At 35.8% G+C, this 12728-nt stretch overlaps 1 protein-coding gene across 1 annotated transcript; it reads right to left on the bottom strand.

The window, feature by feature from the left end:
• Positions 1-469: 469 nt before the first annotated feature.
• On the bottom strand, positions 470-12561 carry LOC114724351 (probable disease resistance protein At1g12290). The gene is made up of 2 exons (XM_028910691.1): positions 12204-12561; positions 470-993 (listed from the first exon to the last, which is right to left on the bottom strand). Exons 1-2 carry the CDS (start codon positions 12559-12561, stop codon positions 470-472), a joined length of 882 nt encoding a protein of 293 aa, XP_028766524.1.
• Between the last annotated feature and the right edge of the window lie 167 nt (positions 12562-12728).

Here is a 12728-nt window from a genome sequence, read left to right as displayed (position 1 = left end):
TCCTTTCTCCAAAACTCACATCTATAACTAAACTAGTTCTCTCAAATAATCGTGAAGTGTCGTATCCGGCTAGAGACCCAACGGCAAGCTTGAACTCCTCCAATTGAGAAAACTTGAGACATTTAACAATTCTTCTATAAGCTGTAATGTCATGTAGCTGCATGTGCACAAGAGACAACTTATGGCAGGATGCAATTTCTTCAACCCCAACTGCATAAGAGTAAGAATTTGTATCGTTAGATGATACTACCATCATAGGCGAACCTAGAATCAACAACTCCTCTAGAAGAGTAAATTTGGACAAGAGTCTAGCTCTTAAGTTTTGGACGCATGTGAAGGAGAAATCCAGGTGTCTCAGACTGGTCAAATGTTCCATCCCTTCTGGAAGTTCTGTCAAGCTTCTAGAAAATGAAAAATCTAAATACTCCAATTTTGTGAGCCTCGCTAAAGAAGGAACGCGAATAAGATTTCAACATTGGCTACATATCAAGGCACGTAGATTCTTCAAATCTGAAAGAGACATAGGCAGAGCACTGATCCCAGTATAGGAGAGATCAAGAACTTTTAGCCCTTGCATATTGTCAAAGAAGTCATCTAATATATTTTGTTCAAATGAGTTGCATTGAAGGAGTAAAGAAGTGAGTCTGGGACACATTGGACTGAATCCTATATATTTCACGTCATTTCGCATCAATGATGCCCACTGAACATCTTCTTTCCATTCCTGAGGCGGTGGCAGTTTTACTTGTCCCATGCCAGCTTTCGCAATGCATCTAGGCTTTGTACTCATGATTGTGAGGGCCATATCTCCTATCAAATCATGCAATTTCACATATCTCACCCCATTCTCAATTTTTAATTCCAACAAGCAAGCAGATATTAATTGGCGTATAATCTTTTGCCCCTTTCGTTTCATCTCGGCCATACTTCCACCACCTAATAAATCTTCCCATACCCAGTAATTAATCAATTCATTCTCATCAATTAGATGACCTTTTGGGTATAAAGCACAAAACAGAAAGCAATACCGCCTTGCATCATCCTCTAGTTTTGAATAGCTCAACTTCAAACAAGAATATACTACTTCTTCAAAGTTGTGAATACCAGTAGTTGAAGTTCTTAACTCTTGTAATGCATCCTCCCACTCTCTTATATCTGCTGTATTTCTCAATGTACGCCCAACTGTAACAATAGCTAGAGGCAAACCACGGCATTGTTTTGCCACTTCCATTGCAATTGATTGTACATCTGGATCTGATAGCACAAGTTCCCCAGCTTTGTCATTGAAGAGATTCCATGCTTCATTCTCTGAAAGAAGTTTTATTTCGACATCCTTGTCTGTTTCCATGTCTTTGCACACTGTACGGCTTCGAGTTATTATCACTAATTTACAACCATTCTCTGCTGTTGGAAAAGGAATTCCAACTTCTTCAATAGAGAGTGGCTCCCAAACCTCATCCAAAATCAGTGCAAATGTCTTCTTCCTATCAAAAGCTTCTAATAATTTAGAAGCTCTTGCTCTTTCATCATCAGCATCTTGAAAAGTCAAACCTAATCTCCTAGCTATATCTTGTTGCACCTTTCTTGGATCCTTTGATGCTTCCACCCAAATAATACAATCAAATTGACTCCTTCCTTTCACTAGGCGGTTGTGAATCTCTGACATGATAGTTGTTTTACCAACTCCTCCGATTCCCCAGATACCAATCCTTCTGGCTTTTTTGTCAAGTAGGAATCCCCAAATCTTCATAAGGATTTGTTTATGTGTTTCATATTCCACCATTGGTATTGCAGACAAAACATCACCTCTCTTGTTTACAGGAACAGCAATTGAATAATCCTCTAAACGTGGAACACCATCTAGAAGTTCTTGGATATCTCTAATCTTCTCCTCAATAAGCTTCCCCAATTTGATTCTTGAACAAATGAAACAGCATCCTTTAGTTGGTCTATGCGAGCCATTTTCATCCAAGAGGTTGCTAACTTCTGTGTTTACCTGATCAGCTCGCTCAAACCACAAAACGCATTCATTTGTTGGCTCTGCTCTGTTTTGACTGCACAATCGATTTACTTCATGTTCAACATCTTTCTTACAAGCATCCAACTTTTGCATCAAATTATCCAGTCGTCGAATACTCCTCTTGGATGCTCTGAAGTGTTTATAATTTTCTCTAATTACTTCATGCAGAGAGCAACACAAGCCCATGGTGCTTGACACACAACCAAGAACTTCCATGGTTGGCTCCAAGGAATTCGAACGAACAAACGAATATAAGAAGCAAAATGTATATTGTTGGAGCTAGTGTGTCCTGTCACTAGTGTGTACTGTCAACTACATATTGAAAAAGTAACGAAAGGTCAAATATATGATCTCCAAATAGAAAATCATAAACAAAAACCAGCTGGAGCACACGTTTAGCTAAAATAGAAACAAAATGGTGATTTTAGCGAGACGATCATTTCATGCAACCTTTCCTAATAGTGTGACATGTATATATGACTGATTCATTCTTCTACGTGATGTGTATGAGGAGCAAGTGAGAGAGTAATGTCAGGAGCAGCGTGAACTATCAAACAGTCAAACGTTATTTTAGTTGGGTCTCTAAAGTATCACAATATACTGACAGAAAAGTCTAAAGGAGCGTCCATCAATCGGGCCCGTTGAGTCACTTCGGACCAGGTTGCATTAGGCTAGCTCAATACATAAAACACAGAGAACAATAAAGGGGAAGAAAAGGAAATAATCGCACCAAGCTTCTATCTGAACACACAAAAACTTAGATTTGGTCAAGGCATCGCAGTCCTTCACCTTCCCCTGTCTCGTAAAATCAGCCATGTCCTTTGTGGTTCTTCAAAATGATTGCTTCTGTGTTATGTTTCTATCGTCCTCTTCCATCCACATCGATGGAGAGAAAGTCAGAAAAGAGGGAAGTGATGGAGGGGGAAAAAAAAGGAAGAAAAAAGAGTCAAGAATTTGTGTATTTGAAAAAGGAAGGGGTGTTATGTTATAAACTATTGCTTAGTTCCTTTTTCTAATTTGCATTCGTGTTCTCTTGCAGTCTTGCTAACAATGTATTATAAATTATTATTTTAATTTTAATAATATTTTTTCTTTAATAAAAACAACAACAACAATAATGATAAAAGAGGTGATTTCTGGACACTATCCTCTCATTTTTCCCATCTTTTCTTTTTCTTGCCTTTTCCTTTTACTATCATTTTATAATTTCATATGTTTAAATTTAATATTTTATATAATTATTACTTTATGCAAATAAATTTCTACTATTATAATTTGATCAATATAAACTATAAAATTTCATTAAAATTTAATGAGAATATTTTCTTATAATTTTAAATTGTTCGAGTGAAATTTTAATATTTTAAATTTATTTATGTAAAATAATAATAATAATTTTGGAAAATTGTTGAAAAATATCAGGAAAATTACAAAAAAAGACCTTGGAATTGCAAAAACGCAGATAGGGACCCTTGACAACTTCACTTTGGGTTTTGACAATTTCATGTGTCATAAAGTTGTCAAGGGTCCCTATCTGCGTTTTTGCAATTCCAAAGTCTTTTTTTTACAATTTTTCCAAAAATATCTCCTTGCAAAATTTATTATCAAAGATACCTGAAATTTGATTAATGACTCAAGTGCAACTTATCTTCTATGAATGCTACTTTTTTTTAAGTGTGAGGAATCTATCTTTAATTATATGCAAAACAAAAAATATTTATGCATAACTAAAAATATGATATATATAGTTTAGAAAATGCTACATTTGCTAAAACTGAGTTATACTCATTCAAAATATTAGAATCTTTAGTACTTTTAGATGATAAATTTTATAATCAGTAATTTTTGAAATAATTTTACAAGATATTTAATTTAGTGTTAAAAGTTTAATTAGATTACAATAAAAAATAATGTGAAAAAAAGGGAAAAGAGAGTCTCCCTTAGTCAATGTTCCCCAGAGAAGGCAAGCAAAAGTGCAAAACAAAAGGACGTGAAGGAAAGAGGGAGAGAAAGTTGAATAAGAAAAGAAGTGAATTTTGTTTCAGAACATAAACGTGCTTTTAAGTGTTTAGATCGTGGCTCCAACCAAATCCCTGGCTGGCAGCTTTCTGTATCCCAATTTTCTAACTGTATCTCCCCTACAACTTTTTGACAAACTTCCAACAACTTCCTTGGTTGGCTCCAAGGAATTCAAACAAACAGAGGAATATAAAATGCAATGTCAAATATATGATGTCCAATTAGGGATAAAAATAGATCAGGCTTTGGCTAAATAGGCCTAAGTTTGTATTAAGTGTTCAAAGTTTGAGTGTAGGCTTGTCGCTTGAAGCTAGGGCTGTGCAAAAACCCGGTGGTCCGGTCCAACCTGAGCAAACCCGGTCCAGTCCAGTCCAGTCCAGAAAAAATTAGCCCGAAACAAGACTGCACCAGACTGGACTGGACTAGTCTCATCGGGCTGGACTGGACTAAGGACTGGCCCCTCAGACTAGTTAGTCCAGTCCAGTCTAGCTCGGTTTTTTTAATTATTATTTATATAATTTTACTTTGGTTTAATTTTTCTATATAAATTTTTTGTTTATTCAAATAATCAAGATTTATTTATTAACTTCCTAAGTAATGAGCATGTGTATATATTTTCTACAATATAAGATCTATATTAATGAGGATTAATTAATAAAACATGACATTATTGGGAAATTGAAAGAGAATGATTAAATTTGATGAACTTTGGATTAAAATATGTACAAAATTTTATATAGTAAGTTATAATCTTGTCTCCTATTGAAGGAAAAAAATTTTAAAAAAATTAAATTTAGGTCCTAGACTGCTTGGACTGGTCCAGGAAGTCCAGAGGACCAAGTCCAGTCCAACCCGACCTTAGGTTGGTACTGGACTGGACCAGACCTCAGGCTGTCTTTTTCAGCCCGAGGCCTTTATTGAACCAGACTTCGGGTTGATAACAAATCTGGTCCAGTCTGGTCCATGCACACCCCTACTTGAAGCTGCATAAAAGCTTCTTTTTTTTTTTTTTTTTAAAGCTTAGGCCTAAGCCTTTGAAAGGTTTCGCAAGCGTGAAGTCATTTTAAAAGTCTACTTACAATATAGGCAGTTAAAAAAAAAAAAAACCTTATGTTTCAATCCTTAAAGGTCATAAATAGGTTTTAAGCTTACTAAAACCTATATAAATGTAGGTGTTTAGTATACTTAGAAGCCTATATACTTCAATAGATACTAATAAAATAAATTTTAAAAAATTAATCTAGCCATACTTTAAATTTAAAAGCTTAGGCCCACCTCTTTGCTCAAACAGGCTACCCGATATCAGGCCCCAACCAAGCCAGGTTGTAAGCCTATGATATTTCCACCCGTGTCTCCAGGACTATACATGGAAGAGCATCAAGAGCAAGAATATATTTGAACAATGATTTTCCAAATAGAAAATTATGAACAAAAACCTGCTTGAGCACAGGTACAACCAAAATAGAAACAAAACGCTGATTTTAGCCAGGCATACATTTCATGCTGATTCGTGTGACAAGTACATATGACTAATTCATGCTTCCGGGTGATGCGTAGAGTGAACTATCAAATACTCAAACGTTATTTTAATGGAGTATTCAAAGTATTGCAATACACTGAAAGAAAAATTTGGAAGGGGTATCTATCAATGAGGTTCGCAAACACAAAAAATGTCAAATCAGGGCATACAAGACTGGAGTCACAGTATTCCAACCTTGAAGGCACTATCAAGTTCACAGTTCTGGTGGAGGCTTTTCTTTTTAAGGAAGAAAATTATGTAGTCATAACAGGAAGAAGACAGTGAATAGTAAGTGGAAGAATCCGGATGCTGCATAAGCATAAAGTTGAATCCGTAGAAAAAGGAGATAGATATAAAAAGGGAAGAAGAGGAAATAATCGTACCAAGCTTCTATTTCAGCACAAAAATTCAGATTTGGTCCCGGCATCGCATTCCATCACCCTTCCTTCGCCTCTTTTGAACTCTTCCATCTCCTTCGTGCCTCTTCAAGATGTTTGATTCTGTGTTGCGTTTCTACTTTTCTCTTCCATCAACATTGAGGGAGAGAAAGTCAGAAAAGAGAATGGTGTGTGCTTTAAAAAAGAAGCGGTGATATGATTTCGGGAGGCCAGCTATCATGTCCCTCTTCCCCACATCTCCTTTTTCTTTCCCTTTCCCTTTACTGTATTAAATAATTTCAACGTTTACCATGGGGGAAAAAAACTCTTAAGTCTTTATACTTTGGGGTATTCACAGGAAAAAAAACCTTGGAAATTAAAAAATTGTGTAGAGACTGTTCACAAAATTGTCATCAGTTGCTTGTTAATTGACAATTGTTGTCAAAACCAATAATATCTTATTTGTAATTTTTCTATTTTCAATGTCTTTTTTACGATTTTTTTTCATTGATTATTTGCCCCATGCATTTCGGGCAGGCATGCTAACATCACCCAATTAATATTCCCACACCATAATTAATACCAATCCAAGCATTAATAATACTACCTCGTGCGTTTAATATAAGGGTTCATTTGATTTTTATTTTAGTTCTAAACATAAAATCCTAATTCACTTTGTCTTTTATATTTATCTATTTTTTTTAAGGTAGTTCTTGTAATAACGGTAATTCTAACTAATACACTTGATTAGTAATGATATTTTAGGAAAGACAACACCTATTTATTACAAATAACTAACTTAACTAGTTTTTTTAATTTACTCAAATTAGTTAAGTAGTTTTTATATTAAGGATCGGAAGTAGTATATGCTAATTAATTAGACCTATTTATATTTTTAGATGGACAATAGCCTTTCCACCTTTTCATAAATTCAAATTTCTCGCTATATTTTCAAGTTCTCTTTTTTTTTTTTGGGTTACAAGGGGGTGGGATTGAACCCGCAACGCGCACATTCCACACACCCACACATACCACTCGGCCAACCGGCCGGTGGTTATTTTCAAGTTCTCTTTAAATTATGATAAAGGAACTACCAATACCTATTTATTGCAAATATTCTTTCCACTTTTTCATAAATTCAAGAAATGACTGCCAACTCAAAATTAATTTGTTGGGCTAAAACTCGGTAGCCCTACTCTCTAGCAATAATCCTTGGATGTCCTAGTTAATTTACATAAAGGCTAATTGGCACGTCAGACTCATACAAGACATATATATACATAGATGAATGTAATCACTCACACTCCATGCAATGTACAGAAAAGCGTATCCACTTCTCTATTAACATGACAAAGAATGTGAATTCAATGAATAATTACCGACTGGGTCTGCATAAAAGCTGAGATTACACACAGGTATACAAGCTAAGAGACAAAAACATCTTCCATAATTGATATATATTTCTACAAGTATCTATGCTAGCTAGGTAGCTACAACATTTCTAAGCCAAATGATTGTGTCCGTCGAGGATTAACATGATCATCAGAAGTTCTTACACTCTCACACCTTGAAGAATTCCAATGGCGCACAGTTTCTGTTCCACCAAACGTTCCAGCTCTTCCTGTAGTGTTGAAATTGAAACTGCCATTGTTGTAAAGCCCTGAAGTGAGTCTCACTAGTGCCTGGTTCCAAAAACCATTATTATCGAAAACTTCATTATTACCCTTTTTGCTGTCGTCGTGGTCGTCTTCTTCTTGATCACCTTCTTTCTGTTGACGAAGGTAAGTCCTCAACAGAGCAACGATCAAGAAGATGGTGGAAGTCAGACCACTTATCACATAGAGAATCCAAAAGTCGGCTAGGGTTAGGCTTTCAGTTTCAGAAGACGACGTTGAGCCGCTTGAGCAGTTATTTGAAGGGTCAACCATTTGTCTTCCAAACTCTTTAAAATTCCATTCTCGGCTAATCTTAAAATACCTTCAGAGAAGTCTTTAACCAATGGAGAGCCTCTTTGGAATACATGCTTAGTTATACGTATCAAATGGGTTAGAGACTTAGTGTAATAAGAAAGTCAAAAATCATTAATACTGAACATACATATATATAGAATGAACCTGAATAGCAAGTTAAGCAAGTCATGGGAAGAAGTTAAAACTCCTCAATAACCTTATTTTGTTTCAATCTCATTCTTAGAGTATTAAAAAGCTTCAAACAGTAAGTCTCTATTAACAAGTTATAAATAGTATGAATCATTCCTCAAACTTTCGTACCATACATGCAAAAACACTTTTAATTTAGATAGAATTATGTCTTAATGTACTCAGTGCATAATAAAAAAACAATCATGGAATATGAAAATGCAGTTTTGCCTGTAGACTTGTTATATCAGTTTCTTTCTTTCCTTTCTTTTCCTTTCCTTCTTCTTTTTTTTTTTTTTTTGGAGTGAGACCTACATCAGTTACAAATGAATTCAGTGATCTTCAAAAGTTAAAACTCATCTGTGTGAATCAAAATATGACAACATAATCAATAAATTTATTCCTCTCAAACCAATAGTTTCTTTGTATTACGATGTTCAGGTTGAATCAATTACTTTTGTCACAACAACCATCAACAACATTCATTACAAACATGCAATTATACTAATACACCCTTGGGTGTTAGACAGGAAAATTGTGACTACTAATTATTTATCTTATCAGTAAATCATCGAAATCAGTGCTCAACAATTCCTGTCATGTATTAGGTCTCGTTAACTAAGAATCAAACTGCGATTTCAGCCTCTATACCTCCTCCACAACCTTTACAACCATCATTGACCACGTTCATCGTTCACCCCAACTTCACCATCAGCTTCCTTCATCTTCTTCACTGGTTCGCTGTCTTTTCTTCAACAAATCAGTGGAGGCTCAAACTTTAATTAAATAAACATGTGGGAGTTTGGCAAATAAATCATTGAAAGAAATGGAGTAAAATCACTAGTGCTCTCTTCTTTGGATTCTTCTCAAACTCAGACGGAGTAAAATCCAACAAAAGAAGAATAGAAGATGAAGAAGGGTGGAAGAAGGTGAAGAGAAATCCCATCTTTAAACTTAGGATAGATCGGCGAAAACCCATTAGAGACAGCAAGTTCAACAAAGACATGAACAGAGAGAGGAATCTCGGGAGGAAAAGAAAGAAAGGCAGACAAGAAATAAGAAAGAGAACGGATAAAAAAAGGCTGAGGCCATATTCAAATTTTGAAACTCAAATTTTCCGTCCTTGTGAAAATCATCTGTACAATGGCTCCCCAGCTGTGAGAATGGAGGTGCGATTACCAGTTGTGACTCTGTGGAGGTTGATTTCCCATTCGGCTGGGGAGAAGATGAAGGATGGAATAGAGAAACATGACAGCGGAATGTATGCTCTAGATATTTAAGTTATATAGATGTATATGCTACATGAAGAAGTAATCAAATAATCTTTTTTTTGTAACCTATTATCAAATATTGATTAGTAGTAACTCATTTATGGCAAGCATTGGGTATAAGAAGATGGCAGCAGTGGCGAGCCACATTTGCCAGCTAAATGACTTCATGAACAAGTCTATTTAATAAGTGATTTTCATTCGCACATCATAATAAGTTGAAAATGAATTTTCTCTTGACAATTCCTCATGTTTAGCTTAAAATTCTCCTAACAACTTGCGTATGCAGCCTTATCAAAATCAACTTTTTCCGGTAGTAGTAAACAAATGGCGCCTAGATGTTTTTGGGAGAGCATAGTCCTAGATTCTGTTGCCTCTCCTAGTAGTGTGGAGAACGTATGCAAGTTTTGGTGAGCTCAACCGTTCTTTCTTTTCATTGCTTAATATGGTTCGAAGAAGAAAAGGTGAAAAATTATAAGCAAGAAAGCATTATAGTCCAAAGCATCCATAGGTCATGATATGATAGGTCAAAGCTGTTTGAATACTCTGTGATGCTCTGTTTCTCACTATGCCTGACAAAGAAGCCCAATCATTCTTAAAGGCATACCTTAACAATAAGTCTTAAAAAGACATGAAAATAACTTTAAAATCCACCTAGTCTCTCCATAAATTTAGAAGAAACAACACAGCACTCTAATTATTTCAGGCAGAAACAAGGTTTCCTTTTTTTGAGGTACAAAGGCAAGCCATAGCCTGAGAACAAGTAGACCAGGACATCAACCTAGGAACACCTTCCCATAGGCTAGACAAGAAGAAACAACGTTTTCTTACCAAATATCAAACGTTACACAAACTTGAACCTTAACAATAAAGAGTACTCCTTGAATCAAATCAAGTGATTGTGGCTCCATTCAAATACTGTCTTCACGCTGTACCACTGCTGCTCGGAGCGAATATGCCCTGCATGTCTCCATACCACAATACTATGAGAAATTGAATAATGTAATCAAATTAAACGAAGAGGATAGAAAAGATTAAAAATTAAAAATTACTCTAGCCATATTTACAATCATTAGTTCTTAATATGTCGTTCACCTCATTAGCGTAATTTGAAGAACATTTTGAAGCATACCTACGATGATGATCGACAAAGTATGGTTGGAGGAGATGCTTAGCTTGGGGTTGGTCCCACTGTAGTGATTCCCACCATTGTTTTTGACATGTTATTTGTTCGAGAGCAGTTGACGGTGACATATGCTGACCCGCCTCTATTCCAAACAGACCAAGAGGCAATTTATTTAGAGAAATGCAGTCACAAACTTCAATGGTGCGTAGAGAATCACATTGAATGTCCCCTTTGTATATGCTTTTTAGGTTTGGTAAAACGAGCAATTTCAACCTTTGCAATTTTGGAAGGATCACTTTGGCTGCATCTGCAAGGCTGCTGTCTTCACCGTTTGTATTGCTCTCTCCTTCAATAATTTCTTCCATTGCATGGCACCTAAAGATGGTAATTTCTTCAAGACTTTTAAGTTGGAAAATGAGCTGTATTGAGAACAGACATTTCAATGATGAACATCCTTCCAAATTAATACTCTTTAGGTTCATCAGAGTACCTGGTTTCACAACTTTCCCACAAATCATTCTCAATTTTGGCAAATTAGATAGATTCATTCTCTCTAGCAGCGGAAAATTGTTCTCCTCAGATTCCAGAATGCATGTTATCTTGGAACACCTTCTTATATCGCAAGTTTTCAAGCACATTGCATTCAAGAAATGCAAAGATAAGCGTTTGATCATATCAAGAGAATTATGAATTACTAACTCCGTAACATTTGTTGGAATTAATTCAATAATCTCTGCTTCTGAAACGTTCTCTGCTGCATTTCTCATATCTATTGCTAGACTAGTTTTCTCAAATAATTCTGGAACATGAAATCGAAACCCAATGACAAGCTTGAACTCCTTTAATTGAGAAAACTCGAGACATCTGACAATTGTTTTATAAGCTCGCATGCTAAGTAGTTGCATGTGTACAAGAGACAACGTATGACAAGATATGATTTCTTCAACTCTAATTGGATAAGAACAATCTTTTGTACCCTTAGATGATACCCCAATCATAGGCGAACCCAGAGTCAACAAATCCTCCAGAAGATTAAATCTCGATACGACCCCAGCTCCTAAGTTTTGAACGGATGTGAAGGAGAAATCCAGGTGTCTCAAATTGGTCAATTGTTCCATCCCTTGTGGAAGTTCTGTTAAACGTCTAGAAAATGAAAAATCTAAATATTTCAATACAGTGAGCCTTGCTAAAGATGGAACTTGAATAAGATTCCAACAGTGGCTTAATATCAAGGCACATAGATTCTTCAAATTCGAAAGAGACATAGGCAGAGCACTAATCCCAGTGTAGGAGAGATCAAGAACTTTTAACCCTTCCATGTTGTCAAAGAAGTGATCCAATATATTTTTTTCAAATGAGTTATATTGAAGCAGCAAAGAAGTGAGTCCAGGACACATTGGATTGAAGTCAATAGATTTCACATCATTTCTCATTAATGATACCCATTGAACATCTTCTTTCCATTCGTGAGGCAGTGGTGGTCTAACTTGTCCCATGCCAGCATTCACAATGCATCTAGAATTTTTACTCATGATTGTAACAGCCATATCTCTTTATCAAATCATGCAATTTGACACATCTCACCCCATTCTCAATTTTTAATTCCGACAAGCAAGCGGATATTAATTCATCTATAATCATCTGCCCCTTTTGTTTTGTCGCAGACATGTTCACATCACCCAATAAATCTTCCCACACCCAATAATTAATCAATTCGTTCTCATCAATTAGATGACCTTTTGGGTATAAAGCACAAAATAGAAAGCAAGATTGCCTTGTATCATCCTTTAGTTTTGAATAGCTCAACTTCAAACGAGAGCATACTGCTTCATCAATGTTGTATATACCATCACTTGAGGTTCTTAACTCTTCTAATGCATTCTGCCACTCTCTTATACTAGTTGTGTTCCTCAATGCACGTCCAATTGCAATGATAGCTAGGGGCAAACCACCACATTCTTTGGCCACTTCCATGGCAATTGATTGCAAATCTGGATCTGATAGCACAAGTTCCTCCCCAACTTTGTCCTTAAAGAGATTCCACGCTTCATCATCTTCAAGAACTTTAACTTCGACATCCTTGTCTATTTCCATCACTCTGCACACCATAAGGCTTCGAGTTATTATCACTAATTTACAGCCATTCTCTATCGTTGGCACAGGAATTCCTACTTCTTTGATACAGAATGGTTCCCAAACATCATCTAGTATAAGTGCAAATGCCTTCCTCCTCTTAAAAGCTTCTAACAGTTTTGAAGCTC

Source organism: Neltuma alba, unplaced genomic scaffold, assembly GCF_004799145.2.
Source record: "Neltuma alba isolate B1F8T4 unplaced genomic scaffold, ASM479914v2 tig00012185_pilon, whole genome shotgun sequence".
NCBI lineage: Eukaryota > Viridiplantae > Streptophyta > Magnoliopsida > Fabales > Fabaceae > Neltuma > Neltuma alba.
This window is presented reverse-complemented; position numbering and strand designations above follow the sequence as displayed.